This window comes from Lampetra fluviatilis, chromosome 1 (assembly GCF_964198595.1).
Source record: "Lampetra fluviatilis chromosome 1, kcLamFluv1.1, whole genome shotgun sequence".
Taxonomy (NCBI): domain Eukaryota; kingdom Metazoa; phylum Chordata; class Hyperoartia; order Petromyzontiformes; family Petromyzontidae; genus Lampetra; species Lampetra fluviatilis.
Window position 1 is genome coordinate 30927034 of NC_136275.1, and position 18532 is coordinate 30945565.

Here is an 18532-nt window from a genome sequence, read left to right on the forward strand (position 1 = left end):
TCAGTGAAAAGAAAACATGATTACGATTTTATTAAGTTGTAATGAAAACATATAAAGTAGCGCATAGCACAGTGGTTGTTGCTCCAATGTGGTTTTAATTCCCCCCCCCCCTCTTGGTCTTAATAGAGTTCGATGACAGATCGTCTTGTTTAATTCGGGCTTCATTAAAATATATTTACAAACATTCACTGCACAATTTGGACTCCTCGATTGGCACAGGGCAAGCGGCGGTGATGCACCTAGCCCAATGTGTTTCCCCTGTGCCCTGAACGAGTCGAACGAGATGGCAAACAAATCCATAAGCAAGGCCTACACACATCGAGCAGGCCTTGGAGCTCACTGGTGGGGCTGTGACCCACGATCAGTGTCCCTTATTTCACAGCGACGAGAAGATAATGCTGTGGCAAAACATCATTCAATACAAAAGTATAAATCGGAATGTGAACAAAATGTAAAGGAATTAAAACATTGGTTACTATGGATATAGTCTAGTCTTCTGAAAAAATAAATGCTTCAAAATATATTTGTTCTTCAAGGTATAGGGTGCAGCCCTGGGATTCCTATGCCACTGCTGGTGGAAAAGCCTTCACGAGAGAGAGCGAGCGAGCTCCAGAGAAGCCTTATAGAGGCTGGCCCGACATTGTGGAATACCTGTGAGAATCCACGCTTTACCCCACCACATATGACCTGCCGGTTGACTTTGGTGTACCCACTTATACTGCTGGGCACGCAGAGGTGGGAGGCATTTAATAAACTCACCCATTGTTTCAATTTGTGAGTGCACTGCGAATGCATTGTGCTCATCATTACAGCATGGCTCAATCCGTTTACAAACGGATTAAACACTCTGAACAATACCACGTGGACAACTTTTCTACGGCACGAACATTTCGGAAAGTTTAGCCCACCAGGTCCTGATCCCATCCACAAGTGGACGAGAGATGAATCATGCCGCGAGGTCACTTCACCGCGGCTGGTGCCGCGCGACGCTGTAACTCAAGCGAGCGGAGGCGGGCACTGACACGAGGAGCTCACTCTGCCGTGATGGATCGCGCTGCTCACGGCTTGCACGAGGAAGGCCGAGAGTCGAGAGTGGCGGCGTCCGCCCCAGCGCCCCGCCGTTTGTTGATTTGTCACCGAGCATCATGATGCGCACCGTCGCTCGAGGCTGACTGCCAAACGCCGCTTGTTGACACTTAGAGGTGTCACTCGTGCACCACACAGATAGCCGTGTGGTGCAGATCGCCTTCCATGAATCGGCGTCGTCATCAACAGCCACGGTCGATCGACTGCTGGATGACGGCCTCTCCAAGCCACGCAGCAGCGGCTTTTGGCTGCCTATCCCACGCTTTCAGACGCGCTTCTGTGGCCGTCTGGAATGCTCTTCCTTCAGATATTAGGAAGCAATTTGAGCTATACGCTTTTAAATCTAGATTGAAAACGCATTTCTTAAGAACTGCGTTTTGTTAAGTTTGTTGTCCTTCCGCCGGACCTCGGATTAATTATCTCGGTTGGCAAAGTACGGTGCGAAAGAAGATCAACATGCATACATCTCAAAATCATTTGATGGAATTATCCACTTAGCACCTGCACACACGCTGATTTAATTGCTCAAACTCCTGGGTGGCAACTTTGTAGACACTTTCCAATCATTGGCTGCCAACTCCATCATTACATTTGACCATCATCCATCATCCCTTTTAGGGATGTGTCTTTCCTAAGCGCACTTACTTTGCTTCAGCATTTCAATTATGTCTTTGGCCTGCATATGTTTTTCGAATAAATGTGTTCCTCTTTATATCACTCGATGTAATTCCAAGCATGGATCCCTCCATGTGTCTTTGTATAATTTTCAGTTTTGTACATTTTTTAGGTAGTCAATTAACTTTGCTTTGTTCATATTCATCCTTAGCCCAATTTTGCAGTCTTTTTAACGAAGTTCTAACATTTTCTGCAGTTCATTCCCACTGGAAGTTAAAATCACTGTTACCGGCAAAATGTGACATGGTTATATAACGTCACAATTTTAATGGCGTATATCATTATTGCTCTTTGGTTCTTTCGGTAAAGTCACGTAAAAAGAAAATAGTTATTTAATTTATTTTCTTCACGTAAAAAGAAAATAATTATTTAACTAATTTTCTTTTGACGTGACTTTACCGAAAGAACCAAAGAGTAATTCTTGCAGTCACAAAAGCTTCAAATCAAGATTGTTTATCATTGTTATTCGTGTAACTGACAGCACGTGTGCTCTATATGCATTACAGGCTGTAATTATTATGAAAACCGATGGCAGCAGTGTTATTATGAGTGAACTGCAGTTGATAATCTTACAAGTAATTTATAATCATAATGGAAGTACAGTGGAGCACAAATAATACAATACTAATGTGAAAAACAATTGCAAGGTTGTGGGAAACAAATTTCATGATAATCATCAAATTGTGATATTTGGTATGGTATTCTATCTTCAGTTTAACATGTAAGCATTCACAACCAATATTATCCATCATAGAGGTTTTGGGTGAGATCGTGTAAACGTAAACGTGTCATTAAACCCGCCACCACCCGACACAGCCAATTAGTAAGGTTTGTTACATAAACAAAACATGCCAACTTGTTGCTGTCCAACACACCTGTGGAATTTTTGTTTACGTGACAAACCGTACTCATTGGCTGTGTCAGGTGGTGGCGGGTTTAACGACACATTTATATTTACGCGATCTAACCCAAAAGACCTCAATCATTATATCTTCGTTGCAACCTGAAGCTAAAATAATGGCACCTTATCTGCATGAGGCTTACATGGAACAGCTCTTCCAGCACTGAGTGTGGCACCGGATTCTTTGTGACCAGAGCCAATACAAAGATCCAGTCACACAAAAACCCTCTAAAGAGAATATAGGGGTGGAGGGAGGGGGAAAGTATATTGTTCGGAAATGCAATGTATACAATTTGCATACCTTCATTTAACGCCATGTTACCTAGTAACTTTTTGGAGCTTTCAAAATGCATGTTCACGTAGTATTTTATTTTATGTCTATTATTACAAAATATTTCGCTGAAGGGATTCGCAATGCGTCTAGCATTATTATACAATCCAGTGCTAGAGTTGTTGCATTCTTAAAAGTTTCACAATTGTGTCTCAAGCAAGTTTCCCAATAAATGTTACAAAATGAATCAACTGTGCACGTTTTAAACGGGCAAGAGTTCTGAAAGCTTAGTTTTCTATATTTTGACATGCCTTCTGGCATCTGCTTAAGAATGCTGCGTTGTTTTTATTTTGCCTCTCCAAACCTTGAATATAGTGCCTTGATAATCGTGCTTACCCATAAATCATGGACTGGTCGAGAAGGAATAAAATTCGAGCATCAACTCACACGTATACATTGGCATATTATTACATTAAAATAAAATGCGTTACACACATACATCAGTTATATGGTGGCCCAGTGATGAGAATAGGCCTCGGCAAGGTAAGGTAAATTACCTTTTTTACCGGGTAAAAGGGTAAAGGTAAAGAGTAAAGGTTTCGACATGCCAAGGGGTAAGGTAAAGGGTAGGGTAAAGGTAGCTCAGAAGAATTACCCGGTAGGGTAAAGGTAGCGCAAATAATTACCCGATAAATACGGTGCCTTGTTTACCACTAAAAGCTCCGTGGTGCAGTCCGTGGCCTCAATTTTAAATTGCGATAATTGATGTCGGACCAGATGGAGACGGTCCACGTTCTTGAGGTCGAGGTACTAGAGGACGAGGTCGAGGATGCCAGCAACGGCATTTTTGGGGTCGCTGCGAACAGCAATCGAAAGAGGCAGCGGCATGCGTTCCCGTGGGAGCACACGCACCATTGGATGGAGGGTGATCCCCATGTACAGCAAGGGCACTGCTGCAAGTGGTTTTCCACCCACACGAACGCGTCGGGGTGGAAAGCCCACTTCAAGAAGCACAACGCGCTCGCCCCAGGCAGCGAGGTCGGGACGTCGGCGTCGGCTGCCTGAAGGTTCCGTCTAACTGGGCCGGAGCGGCGCAGGATCTTATTGCCTGTCGTTCGTCCGAGGACGATGGCAATGACGAACTTGATCAGGTTGTTGATGAGATCGCCATCGACCAAGATGACTGGGACGAGGAGGTTATGGAGGACGGTGTCGTCGACAGCCTCAACGCCCGATTAGAGAGTATTATATTATAGCATTTATCGTTATAAACCTTTTTCATGTGTTGTACCCCAGTAATTTCCCTGTAATCGGGTAATTTGTATGGGGAAAGGGTAAAAGGTAGGGTAAAGGTAGGCTCGTTGCTTTTTACCTTTTACCTTTTACCTTACCTGCTGCTAAAGGGTAAAAGGAAGGGTAGAGCGATTGTATTGTGGTAAGGTAAAAGGTAGGGTAAAGGTAGTCTTGTTTTTTTTACCGTTTAACTTTTACCTTACCTTGTCGAGGGCTAGAAGCCAACAACTTGAGTTTGATACCCAGTCATGGGAAAAATCAGTGGTGAGTAAAGTCTGAACTGGTCCTAGGCCTTACCCCTTTCACCAACATGTACTGACCAGTGTGGTGAAGTATGGTCAAACAACCCCCATGACTAACAGTGTGGGGAGGAATTCATCCAATCAGTGGATTGACACGTAATTCTAAATCACCGTTATTATGTGTATATATGTACAATATAATGTGGAAAATGCATAGCTGGACATTCACTTGTGAATAAAATATATCATTTTAAAACTGCTTATATATGTGAGTGTGTGCCTGTGTATGTGTGCATCACCCTCCGTGTTTATGTGTGTGCATGTCTGTGTTTGAAAGCATCCCACACATTTGAGCCCCTTTGTTGCCACAGTCAGTGGAAGTGTAAGAGCTTGCTCTGCAATGTGGCTTAACCAAAATAATGGCTTTAAACTGGACATATGCATAAGTCTCCCAGTCAGGAAAAATTTAACTTTGAAAATAAATCGATGGTCATTTGTCTCCACGCTTTTTTGGCTACGTTTTCCGAAATCGTACATTTCATGCGATTCTGCAGTCACCCATCTACTACAGCTTATCTCAGACATGCCTTAGTAAAACACAGCAATAAAATCGATGATGACAGGTCGTAATAGCCTTGGAAGGCAAAACATACATACATACACACAGCCATGTACAAACACACACACACATGTATACGGCCACTGAAGACGGTTTTCATTATCTTAAATAATGTCAGACTTCCCATAAAAATTGCTTCCAACAGTTGGAAACAGACCAAAGGCAAAATAAAATATCAGCCATTGGAGAAAAATGTAAGCAACTGAATCCAGCGGTAAGTACGTATGCATTTTAAGCTGTCGTTATGATGATCATTACGATGGTGACCGTGATGATGATGATATATGCATCGTTAATGCAACTTGTTATTTAGAATGCCAGGGAAGAAGAAAAAGTGTAAAGATGACTCTCATGGGAATGTGTGGAATTCCTCTTAAGTTTTCTCAAAGCAGAGAACGCATTCCGAATGCATGCTTGCTAATATGGCGTACACTTTTCAACCTCGCTAAGAGTTATGAAAAAAAACGTTCAAAAGGGTTAATAAGTGCTGCATACATATCATGCACATTGATATTTATATCGTGGTTACGGATTACTGTTTGTATAAACAACCTGTATAGGATTTGTTTTATTTTAACCTTTGTTTTCTGAGCAGCTTAAATAACATTATAATATATTTTTTTTGCATTTTTGTAACCCGTAGACAATACCAGAACTTCTAAACCTTAAATGGGAAAATAACAATGTTTGGTGCATATGATCATTATTGAGGATTGTACTCTAATATCCAGTGTGACGAAAACATGATCTAGTGCACTCGCAGATAGGATTTAAGACACTAGTTCAGTAATTTTTGCGACGTTATTTATTCATAATTATTCGGTATACTATTTCATGGTCTCATAATTTGAACTAATGATTGCTGATGCACAGCTAAGCATTCGACTAATAATTGGCTTGATGAAATTGGGGATGAATGGGGTATTGAGCATAACGAAGGTAAACATTTAAAATGTGAGTTTATCACACCGGAGCAGAGCAAAACATATTTATTAACCGCCCGGCTGAATGAGAGTCTTTATGCCAACAAGCAGAGGGCTCGTCGCGCTGCAGCGAGTCAGCGGCACACAAGCAGCCTCCTTACAAGATGAGATTAACAGAAATTGGTCCGCGGAAAAAGTCTTATCATTATGGAGGGGGGGGGGGAATAAGAAAAAAGTGACAGACAGTGGAGTCTTTTCAAGTGGATAAAACACTCCCTGGTGGAAACGACTGCTGATGAATGCTCCATGGCTGCAGGCCACGAACTGCGCGCTTATTTGCTTTAAAGAACACGGCTCTGTGCAAACACGTTTTTCACCACCTAGGCCAGCAGTTACGCCTGCTGGCCACACAGGGACTCTTTTATTTTGAGCTCCGTCGACAGGAGAAGGAGTTGGGGGGCAGGGGGGGTTGGGTGAGCGGGTTTACGGTTTACGTTGGGGGAGATGTGCTTAGGTGGCTTTGGTTCCTCGTACGGGGCTAGTGTCAGCCCTTGCTTGTTTTCTTTCTCTTTATTTTATTTTGTTTCGCGAACCTCCTGTGTATTGGTGGCATAACAAGCCTCTTCCGGAGTCGTCTTGGCGCCTGCCTTCAATAAGCAGTTGTGGCCAAAGCTACCTCGGTGCTCAGGCTGTGATGATGTCACACGCGACACAACCACGCTGTCAGAAGCAATCTGGCCGCACGGCATTTACAAACTCTAGAACTAACGTTGCATTCAATCAATATTATAGAGCAGTCTACTGGCACGCAAACTTATCCCACCCACGCAAATAAGCAGTTGGGTTTTAGGCTTTTTCCCCCCCCTTTCAAATCACTCCCTGTTCTGTGTTTATGGACAGTATGTGTTTTTGCAACCATACCTTGCATTTTCCACTGGCTTAGGACCATTTTTCGTAAATTATATGGATAATCGCTTTTGACATAATTAGATGGCAGTACTACTCGGCCCTTTATTGCTTATTTCTCAAAAAGTCACTGTTGAATTGGCCTTTTGATACCCATAAGGGTTTGTTTACTTAAGAAAAGTTCCATTATTCATGGGGTTACTACAAGTGACCGAGGGAAAGGTGGATATTGCTAGGTGAGCTATTGATCACAAAGAGAGTGTGCATTTGCCACCAAATCAGAGCATTTCATATTCAGTAGCGGTGACATTTCTCTGCTGTCTAAGTCACAGTTTTGTGGTCTAGCAGGCGAGCATATGAAGAAAAATAATAATTGAACACAAATGTATTTGACGCTACGTAATTTGCTCAAGCCGCTCATCTCTCTGTTGTTGGGCTGTACCGCGTGCCGTGGCTGTGCTGTTTGGCACGATGTCCGATATTTTGCTCCACGTACTGGAGAAGCTCCCAGCGTGTGGAGAAAAACGTCGGACATCGTGCCAAACAGCATGGTCTACAACCCAAAAAATACATCAGAGTTAAGCAGCTCAACTCTGAAACCTGTCTACCCTATGTTGTACAATAATACAGTTAACACGACTTGAGTCATATGCACTATAAGAGTTTTAACGTGTATTTTTTATATTGAATAAGCAATATGTTATTTAAATTATAATTATTCTTCTTCTCAAAACGTCAATCAATACCTTTACTGTCTCTTTAAAAGGTATATCTACACATGGGATATTAGAGTGACAGAGTTTAAACCTTTCAGTTGAAAATATTGTGGAATAAAAATCCGGTGTGATTAATAGATTTTTTTTTAGCAACATTTTGGAGAGAGGAAAAGCTCAACTGGCAGACTTTCCAAGGTATTTTGGCATTTCATGTAAAAGTCTAATTAGGAAATTAGGACTACATTTATGCTATTCATTATTTGTAAATAGTAGCAGTAAATACCATCAACTAGGGACAAAAGCCCTATTATTAAAGCACATTTCATTTTTTTTTACTTAGAAATATGAAAATCATCACTGACCCTTATCTATCCACTGCTGCATGATGTCCTCCCCAAATGCAGCCACCCCCCACGGCCCTGTGATGTAACGATCACAGTTCGTGAACGTGAGCTGATTCTTACTCTTTGTTTTTTTTCGGTAAAGTCACGTAGGTAAAAAATTAAAATAAATTAAATCACGACGTTTCGAAGACAACACAAGCTTCCGTCTTCAGGTGGAACCGTCACCTGAAGACGGAAGCTTGTGTTGCCTCCGAAACGTCGTGATTTAATTCATTTACATGTTTTACCTACGTGACTTTACCGAAAAAACCAAAGAGTATAAATCCTTGCAGTCACGAAAACTTCAAAACGAGAATTATGAGCTGATTCTGCTCGCTCCCCTTGGCAAACGTACTCTCACGCGTGTCCCTCTCCTTTGGTTGCAACTCTGTCGTTAGTTTTGACCACCTGGTCGTCATTCCTTCGAGCGACGCATCCTGCCCAAGCATCACTAGTCCTAACGGTCAATGTGATTTTTTCCTAACTCACATATATATTTATATTTTCCTGAATCCACGTAGTCCTCTCCCAGTCTCTCAAAGTTATTCCAAGCATGTACATACTTCTTTAGGCACATTGGTATTTGCCTTTTTTATTGTTAAGTTCAGATGTTTAATAGTGCCAAATATTATATGGTCGTTGGTTTGTGTTGTTTTTTTATATTCCCTGGCACAGTTTATGAAAATCGAAGCAAGTTAAATAGCTCCTGAATATGTTTGCAATTGAAGAGCAATGGAGAAGTTTATTTATAACCTGTTATTATAATCAGATAAACTTGTTTGGCTTTAGGATGAATAAATTCGGTTATAATAAAAAACAAACATATATCTTGACATTTAACTTTTTCATTATTTTAGCGAAATATATTTAAGAGGCTATTTTATGTCCGATTGTAAAAAAAAAACCTACACAAAAGGAAAAAAATTGCGACGACAAAGATTTGGTTCTGTTCGTTTCTCAGACCGCTTGTTCTGGCGAGGGTCGTGGCAGCAGCATGTTGAGTCATTACAACTTGGACAGTCATTCACAAGTGCATTGACAAAGATTTGGTGAAACTAGAATTGTGAAAGGTTCATATGAAAGTGACACTTGTCAGAAATGTTCTACTGTTTAGTGAGAGAGAAATATCCTTAAAATCATTATACCAAAGCACCAAATTGCGTGCCTAAATATACAAATCTAAATCAATAAAGACTTTGTCACTGCATCATCAAGAAATGTAAAAAATGTGCCTTTAATAATTCACATGGTATTTCACAATTCATAAGTGACCTGTCAACAAAATTACCACACTGACTGGGACGGAACTCAAAAGCCATCAATGCCATTGTGCATCAGTAAGCATCCACTTTCGCCATGTCGTGGAATGCCAAGAATGTACACTCATTTGTTGTGAGAACATTATTGGGCGATGTCGCAGCCATTGCGCTTACGCCGAAATGCACCTTGCAGAAGCTTCCTCTTCACTCTGTATCATGCGCGAGCTCAGGCAAGACGACTGCCTTCCAAGCCAGTCCAAACGCTTGCACACACACCAGAGTCGTGTGCCTTGGCATGAAACTTGAAGAGGAGGAGGAGTAGGCGATGGGTGGAGTAGGGGTGCGGAGGGGCTTTAAGGGGGAGCAGGAGGGGTCAGCGTGGCATATCGAAGAGCTGGAGGCTGGAGAACGGGTGGACGACTGCCTTCCAAGCCAGTCCAAACGCTTGCACACACACCAGAGTCGTGTGCCTTGGCATGAAACTTGAAGAGGAGGAGGAGTAGGCGATGGGTGGAGTAGGGGTGCGGAGGGGCTTTAAGGGGGAGCAGGAGGGGTCAGCGTGGCATATCGAAGAGCTGGAGAACGGGTGGAGGGGGGGGGGGTCCCTAAACCGCAACACTCTCGCACTCACTGCCGTCTGGCCATGTCGCGTGCCAGGACAAGACCCTTGATTTGTTGGGTAAATATTATGAAGCAGGAATCAATAGGCCACCAGTCTCGCCTCCAAATTTGAGGCGCCGAGCAGCCGAGCGGCAGCCGCCCGAGGCAGCGTCGTGCGTGCGCGTTGGCGTGGCCGGCACCACGAAACCTTCCTCTGCCCACACAAATGGATGCGGGTGGGGGGGGGGCAGTGGCTGGCGGCCCCATTTCAGCCCAACGTTTCGAGCCGATCGGCGCGGGGCGGCACTTTTGTTTGTCTTTCCCCTCTCCACTCTCCTCTTTGCGCCTGAATGAGCGCAAACATTTGTGCAATGGGCCTGCAGTAATTTCCAAGCTCTGCTTCAGGTTCTGTTTTACTTAGATGTCAGATCGACGCAGATAAATAAACCTGCTATATAAAAAAGAAAAATTTGTTTGAAAAACAAAAAAAAACACGCCAAAAAATATTGGGGGTGGGGGGAAGGAAAAACTAAAAACAAGAAGGGGGGAAACAAATCGAGAAAGATTGCCATCGTAATTTGTATGCTTTTATAAAGATTTTCGTTGTCGGTGCTTTTTTTTATTTTAGGAAAAAAATAAAACGTTAGTGATTTTTTTTAAGGTTCAATTGTTTTCTCTCCTTCACGCACAGTGCAGTGATCGTGGTGGATAGAAGTGGAGTTGCAGCCCTGACATGACTTTCTCGTGCTGCTGCGGGTGGTGGTGGAAGAGCCTCCACTAGAGGGAGCTATAGCGTGTCCCTCTAAACTCTAAAGAGTCAGACACATACAGAATATAAAATACACATTTTTTCCACGAATGTCCTAAAGTTTTACAAGGGAATATAGTAAGGTGGTCAGGTTCCTTCAGATACAGATTCTTGGCATTAAAAAATGCCTTTGTACCTTTTAAAACATCAAAACCCTGCCTACACCTTATCATTGATATTTGGGTAAAAGCCAAATAGTGCACGAGGTGAAGTTCTTACAGCTTTATCACTCGATTTATTTGTTTAAGTTTGAAAACGTGTGCGAATGTACCTGAAGTGCAATCAGGGCTCCGTTTCTCAATGTTATTGGCCAATGCTTAATATGTGTACACAAACCACAGCCATGCACTTTGAAGGGGTGGACTGTTTACACAGTAATCACATCAAATATCATGGAGTAAGTATGTAAACTAAGAGAATTGCATCATTAATCATTCCCTTTGGAGATTAAATAGAAACACACGCGCGTGCACACCGCACACACACACACGCGCACTCCTGGCCACTTAATATTAATAGCGCATGTAAAACTGGTACAGAATGTTGTGGTCATTCCACATTCTAACATATGACTGCTGCTGGGATCTGGCTGGCTGTGGAAGGGTATGTCTGCAATCTAGCATCTTGTTAGAGGTGGCGGGTTTGGAGGATCACACAGGGAGTGTGACAATTATGTGTGAAACATCCGCACAGATCGGTTGGCAGGTTTCCCACCCTATCGGTGTGCAGTTTTCTCCAAGCATTCTGATTTTTTCCCCACAAGAAAACAAAAAAAAACTAAACACAAAAAAAAATTGGACAAACATCCCCCGCAGGTCCCTATTGAAAAAAAAATCTTGGAACACTGTGAATTTTTTTCTGAGCAAGCAAATAAATTGAAATTAATATATGTTGATTCTGTTTCTCTGCATTTTGCCCTATACTGGGCTCATGGTGTGAAAGTTACTGTAATGTGTGTGTGGGTGGGTGGACCCACCACCACAGAGAGTGTCTTTATACAGTCTGACACGACATGACATATTAATAAAGTAATTCATTGTAACAACACAACTCGCCTCTAAAATAAGAACAAGTTATTACTCTACTTACTTGAATTATATTATTAGTTCATGGATTAAATAAATCAATGCACTGTTAAACTGAAAGTTCAGACTTTTTAAAGCGGTGCACGAGAAATGAAAATAATAATAAATGTGGAAAAAATACTTCTGTAATATTTAAAAAGCTTTTAAGTCTAGCAAGGCAGAAACATTGCTGCCTAGATGTCAAAAACTATGCAAATACATCAAATAGGACATGAAATACAAAGTATATGTTTAAATGTTATTGCTTTGTGGATAAACATACCAGTGGTGTTTTCGTAGTGGCTTGAAAGTGTTCGCATTTAAATCGGTTTTGTGCGAGTGTCAGGCATTTCTGAGGCTATTTAACTACTGAGGCCTACTCTAGGCCTCACCCATCCGTGTAGATGTGTCATTTTCTCAAATGTGATGCTCAATATTATCTAAAAGCAAAGCAGATAAAGGGTGTATAATTTAATTTTATTCTCAGTAGACGTATTCGCTTATCGTGAAATACACAAATGCGCAAAGTTTGACTTTGGACTAGACGCCATGGTATGGATTCCCTCTGAAATTATTGTTTTAAACCAAACTGAAACGAGTTCAGGATTGATGTTTTTTTCTGCAGATTTTATGAAAAAAAGAACTTATCTGATTGAAAAATACTAAACTTTGTTACTTTCACCGCTTCAGCCCAAAATGCCAACGTTGGTAACCTTTCAAAATAATGGGTGTGCTTCAAAAATATGGGCAAGCATACTGGAGAGGTTTTTTTTTTCTCCAAAAGATGAATTACAATTTCTTTCCATTGCATGTAATAGGTGTGTTGTACGTGCAAGGGGCAGTCCAACTGTTATGAGCGAAGGATATTAAAAGTTTGCACAAAAATACACATTTACCGATTTATTTTTCGATAAAATGGGGGAATTACAAATGATCACTGTTTGATTCATAGTTGACATGAAATACCCTGGGACATCTTGATTCACAAGGGTAGACTTACAAACTAACCTGACTAAAATGGTATTAAGGAATACATTCATAAATGCGCAACTCGAATTGCGCAAGCTTACATTCACAAACAGATAATGCATCTAAACGGATTATCTCACCTGCATCGATAAAGGATTATCAACATAATACAGCAGTCACCTTTTATAGAAAAAAATATGAGTGCACGGCAATCATATTTTTATCTTCAATGTGCAGAAAATGTTCACGTAAATGAGAACTTTGGTTGTAATTTAACTTCCCGTGGAATGACAATTGAATGGAGGAAACAGCCAACGGTGTCCAACCGTGGTGGCGAAATGTTAACTACCTCACCTGATATGCAGGAGGGCGTTGGTTTGATCCCGACCCTGACACCTGTATATTTGGAGTTTGCATGTTCTCCCCGTGGTCGTATGGATTTTCATCCGGGTCCTCCGGTTTTCCCCTCCACATTTATAAATAACGTGCGTTTAAGAGTATTTGGCTGATATAAATGTCCACAGGATAAGCCACTTCGTTCAGCTATCATTTGTGTTCTTAGGTTTTTTCGGTAAAGTCACGTAGGTAAAAAATTAAAATGAATAAAAGTAAAATAAAATAAAAAAAAATCACGACGTTTCGGAGGCAACACAAACAAAAGTGTGAAACAAAAAAAAACCTGGTAAAACAAAACTGGCTGTCTATCAGCAACCTGTAATAGTTGTCTGTCAAATAAGATGGTCCAAATAAGAACAGCTAAATCTTTTTTGCATGGTTAATCACATCTTTCCAATGATTACTCAGTTTGTAACCACCATCACGGTTGAAATTATGTCTGTGTTTGTATTTTTTTTTCACACTTTTGTAGTCACAAACCGCACCTCTCCATAACAAAGGCTCAGTCTTTTGTTATGCAGTCTATTCTTAGCTTTAAGCCTCACCTTACCATATTAATAAAAAGTGTGCCGTTCCTGGCCATTCCCCCCTCAACCATTATATATACGGAGTGGTATCTCTTGTAATTTCTCATTTACTTGATACAGCTGTCGTGGCTGTGACGGTTCCACCTGAAGACGGAAGCTTGTGTTGCCTCCGAAACGTCGTGATTTTTTATTTTTATTTTATTTTACTTTTATTAATTTCAATTTTTTAACTACGTGACTTTACCGAAAAAACCTAAGAATATGAATCCTTGCAGTCACGAAAGCTTCAAATCTAGAACTATCATTTGTGGCCAGGTCGTTTCTGAAAAAGAGCTACATAGCCTTGCTCTTGATTTCTGCGTAAGCGTTAAAATCCAAGTTAAAGTAAGGGAGACCAAATAATAAACAGAATAAAAAAGAGACCAGTGGCTGCCAACCTGTTGCTCATCGTGTAGCCACTACAAGACTCCTATCAACGGTGTAGGTTTAACATTAAATTATTTGAATAACCTCTACATTTTACTCACATTTAAGTGCAATTACCATCCAAGGCGTTTAGGGAACATGTAATAAGTTAATAACTATACATCTTCAATTTAAGAATTACATTTTACCAACACTTAGAAGAACAAAGTTACTGGTACAGTTTATTTATTTATTTATCTCAGTCCCTTATCATGAATATTCACCAGTAGTGATCGCCGAGTGTAGAAGGGTGAAGATATTTTCTCATGGGAATTAAGAATTCCTTCTGTTTCTTTGTAAACTGAGATTTCAAAAGAATTCGAGAGAAAACGCTCGCGCAACATGTGGATGGGTTGAGGCGGGCAAGTGCACGCATTCATTGATTTCTATAAAACGGATAAGTATAACGATTAAGAATTGTTACTGTACACACAATGCAGCAACGCTTCGTATTCCTCTGTGACCATACCTCAGAATTGCCAAGATTTCAACAATAAAAACACCACCACCGTCACCACAAGGCAACAAACCATTTCTAGATAGAGATAAAGCATCTCTATGTCAAGGGAGAATCCCTGTTGGTGGTCCTGAGTCACTGGTAAGAAATTAGAAATTCCCATGGCAGGGGAAAGGATTGCCAGATAACGACAAATGTTGCATTTCTAGAAAGTGGTCCTCAATTCATCCATCCCAGAGGTATGATGGCTGAATTAAACTTAGAACACTTTGCTTTTCAATTGAGCACGCTGTCATATCTCCACCAAGCTGGATTACAATATTCATGAATGGAAGTATATTAGTTTTTGACAATGGAAAGCAACCACAGTGCAATGGCTACCACACTGGACTTGCAATCCAGTGGTTGCCGATGCAAACTCTCCCGGAGTGGCAGCTGAGACAACGGTGCAGGTTCCTTAATTCCCACCGCCTGCGTCCACGCAGAGCGGTGTGTATGAGCACGGCACTGTATGTCACTCGGCAGGTTGCGTGTGGTGGGGTAGAGTGTGGGTACACCCATCTCTTCCAAGACGTCTGGCCACCATGGAAGAATACATCCACACCACCCTCTAGAAAGGCTCGATCGTGCCCCCTCTAGTCAAGACTTTTTCGCAAGCAGTGGAGTGAACAAGAAATTGCAGGGCTGTACCTTGAGCTGTATCTATAAGATACACAGACGGTTGATCACAGTGGAAGGTGGGAGAGCTATATACTTTCCCCTGATTGAAACTGACTTGCTTGTTTATGTATGGAGGCCCCTCAGGATGTGAAACGTGTGTGACCTCCGCAAGGCCTGCTCACCTCGAAAGTCCCACTGCTGCCGGGCATTCTTGACCTGCTTCAGGAGGTGTTCCAGAGCCTCCGTCTGATGTCCGGTGTCCCGGACCTCCCGCCCATCGCACTGCCGCCAGTCTGTGTGTATGTGTGTGCGCGCGTGTGTGTGGGGTGGGCCCAGCGTACCGGAGTTAAAATGCAGCCTTCAGAAAAAACTAGAAAGCATGTAATGATCTGTTGATTCGTCAATTGATATCGATTATTTTGCTCATATGTATGTATGTTGAACTTATTTTGCACCGTACGTAGTCAACCGTGCTAAACAGAGGTGAGGAGGAAGGACAACAAACTAAACACCAACAGCAGTTCGAAAGAAATAAGTTTTCAATCTAGATTTAAAAGTGCATAGCTCCAGTGGCTTTCTAACATCGGAAGGAAGAGCGTTCCAGACGGCCGCAGAAGTGAATCTGAAAGCGCACAATGCAGTGACCATCTTTGTGCGATACTTACACATTATATACAAGTGTTACATTTACACCGATTGAGCGAACAAAACTGTAAGTTTAAATTAGATGGTAAAATTAGGCAATCCAATTAAGTGAGTATTTCATTGAATCGGAATATATCAAATCGCTGGAGGGATTAATTGTTTCATGCCTTCAGACTCGTAAGAACAATTTTCTATGGTGATACCCAAGCAAAAAAGTAGATTAACTCAAATGTCAAATATCAGAACAATACGGAAAAAACCCCGACATAATACGCCAGGGTGTAACAGATAACATTTCAAATTTACACGTGGTTTTCCTGTGAACACCGAAAACCCCCCAACAGATTATGACAGAAACACTATATAGTTACAGAACACATTCGTAATTTTAGACTTACAATTCCATTCAAGTTCTGAGCTCTAACAGTTTATTTTTTAATAAGGGGTAATGTATATTTCTAGGCGTTTTGGGTTGTAAAAATATGATAAAGGTGCAGCTCTGCAAATACTTGCTCATGTCAATGCTGTTAAAAGGGCACTCCACGAGAGGTAGCTCCAAAATATCTCATACTCTTAAGAGTATATTTTGACCTACTCTTCTACGCTGGTCAGACGTTATGAAAGAGGTGGTAATACCCACACATTGCCCCACCACACGTGGCCTGCTAATCCACTGACTGGTGAACCCATTTATGCTGCTGGGTGGATAGAGGCAATGAGGCGATTGGGCGATGGGGAAGGATTTAAGAAACGTGTCCACCGTTTCAACTGCCGCGCCTGGAGGCTTCTGGTTTGCGAGTCCAGCTTGCTCACATTTACAGCTCGGCGAACATCCCTTGGGTAGCGAGAGTAGCGTGAATATAATGCCATGAATGTTATTAAATGCCTTCACTGTGGCTAGTGCACAGCAAATGAAGTGTGGTCATGAGCAATGCTGCAGGGAATTGTTGCATCACAGGGGTTCCCACTAATGTGTGCCTGTTTAATATAGCTGTGGAACTCATCAGAAAAGTTGCGCATACTAGATGTGGCCTAAAGGAATTCGAAATAGGATACTAAAAGTGCACACAGAAGAGTGATTCTTCCTTCATATGGCAACCGTAAACAACAAAGCAATTAATGTATTATGTTGCATGATTAATGCATAACAGGGGGCTTCTAAATAAACCTAACATTAGGTTGGTGTGGAGTTACTGAAAGTGTTACTGTCCCCTGGCTGTACGCTGCAAAAAGAGAATGTCACAACATTGATGATGTTGCTGTTTGTTACCATCTTACCCGATGGGATCGCAAAGACAGGAAGTGAAGTCTGTGTGGGACCCCATCCTTTCATGTTGTAAGCCATCACGCGCACGTAATATTCACAGCCCTGAACAGGAGAAAACGTGAACATTTTATATTTTGATTCAATTATATCTATGTGTGTGTATATATAGTGTGTGTCGTACAAGCGATGTGTATTTAAAACAAATTCAACTTAATATTAAACTATGGCTCTTATCCAAATAAATAATATATACTTGTGTAGTTATTGACAAACATAAATCGTCACGTGACATTCGCCCGAGAAAATTACAACCAATTAAATGTCCCTCATTAAATGGCGTGAATCGCATGCTTCGAGCGCGCACAGTGAAACACACTGCACCGCCTCAACGTATAGGAGCATAAACACCTCGAGCCTGGAGGAGGACCAAGTTAACATTTCCAAAAGTGTTGGCGTGGCGGCCTTTAGCCTCTGAGAAATCGTGGGCGGCTGCGGGACACTACGAGGCTGTGTACGGCGCCCAGTGGCCACACCGTTAGCGTGTGACAAGCAAATCATTTTCTTTGAGCGAGGAACGCTCCCAACAAAAGAGGCTTTCAGGGGCGCTTTCCATTCCGTTTGTCGGGTGTCTCGCCTGCCCGACGCTGCCGCCGCAGGGCTTGTATACCTGCGTCGGCGAAGAGAAAACAACGAGTGCGCTGGGGCCATTTGCCTAACGAGAGGTGACAAACAGGCACATTCGGCCTGTTTGTCGGGATTTAGAACATACTTGGAATTACATGACGGGACTGATTAAAGGAATGCGTGGATAAAAAAACGTGCTCGGGTTAAATACAGAGTTCGTAACCGTAGACATGGGCAGGGAGTATCGCTCGAGGGAACGTTGGTCAAGAACAACGATGAAGCGGCAGCCAAAGGATGGAACACATTCAACAGGATGCCCAGGATGCAATGGAATGGGCTCACGTGTGGGCACGAGGTGGATCACTACACTGCAGCATCTCGAGCAACTGGTGCAGCCTGGAGGGGCACCTATGTCCACCAGTTAAATGATTGTGGCTGATAATGGCGAAAATGCTGGCCCATGGAATAAATGCTGGGATTAGTAACCAATGATGATTGTTGTGTTCATCGTGAAAGAGCTGCTACTGCTGATTACTATGTTCTGAAAACAATGGGAAATTCACCGACGTGTCACTGAAGGGTGAAAGTGTGATGCAAGAGATAGCAACGCAGCTGGAACCAGAGGTTATAGATAACTGCAGAATGTGCACACTGGAACGATGCATCTGGGGTAGAGATTGTCTCAAGACACATCGCCATCATTAATTATTGTTTTGTTGGCCGTTTCATTGAGCATGGAGACTACCTGATGGATTAATGCCAATAGGAATGAAACC

The 18532-nt window shown here is 42.0% G+C and overlaps 1 protein-coding gene across 8 annotated transcripts in view; it reads right to left on the reverse strand.

The window, feature by feature from the left end:
• The window catches only part of LOC144934555 (ankyrin repeat and fibronectin type-III domain-containing protein 1-like), a 178183-nt gene that overhangs the window by 24160 nt on the left and 135491 nt on the right, over window positions 1-18532 (reverse strand). For all 8 annotated transcript variants that reach the window (XM_078860478.1, XM_078860486.1, XM_078860524.1 and 5 more), the window contains 2 exons: window positions 17144-17234; window positions 15403-15513 (listed from right to left, as the gene is read on the reverse strand). In XM_078860478.1, coding sequence (XP_078716604.1) covers window positions 15403-15513; window positions 17144-17234 — 202 coding nt within the window. The remainder of the gene's footprint in view (window positions 1-15402; window positions 15514-17143; window positions 17235-18532) is intronic.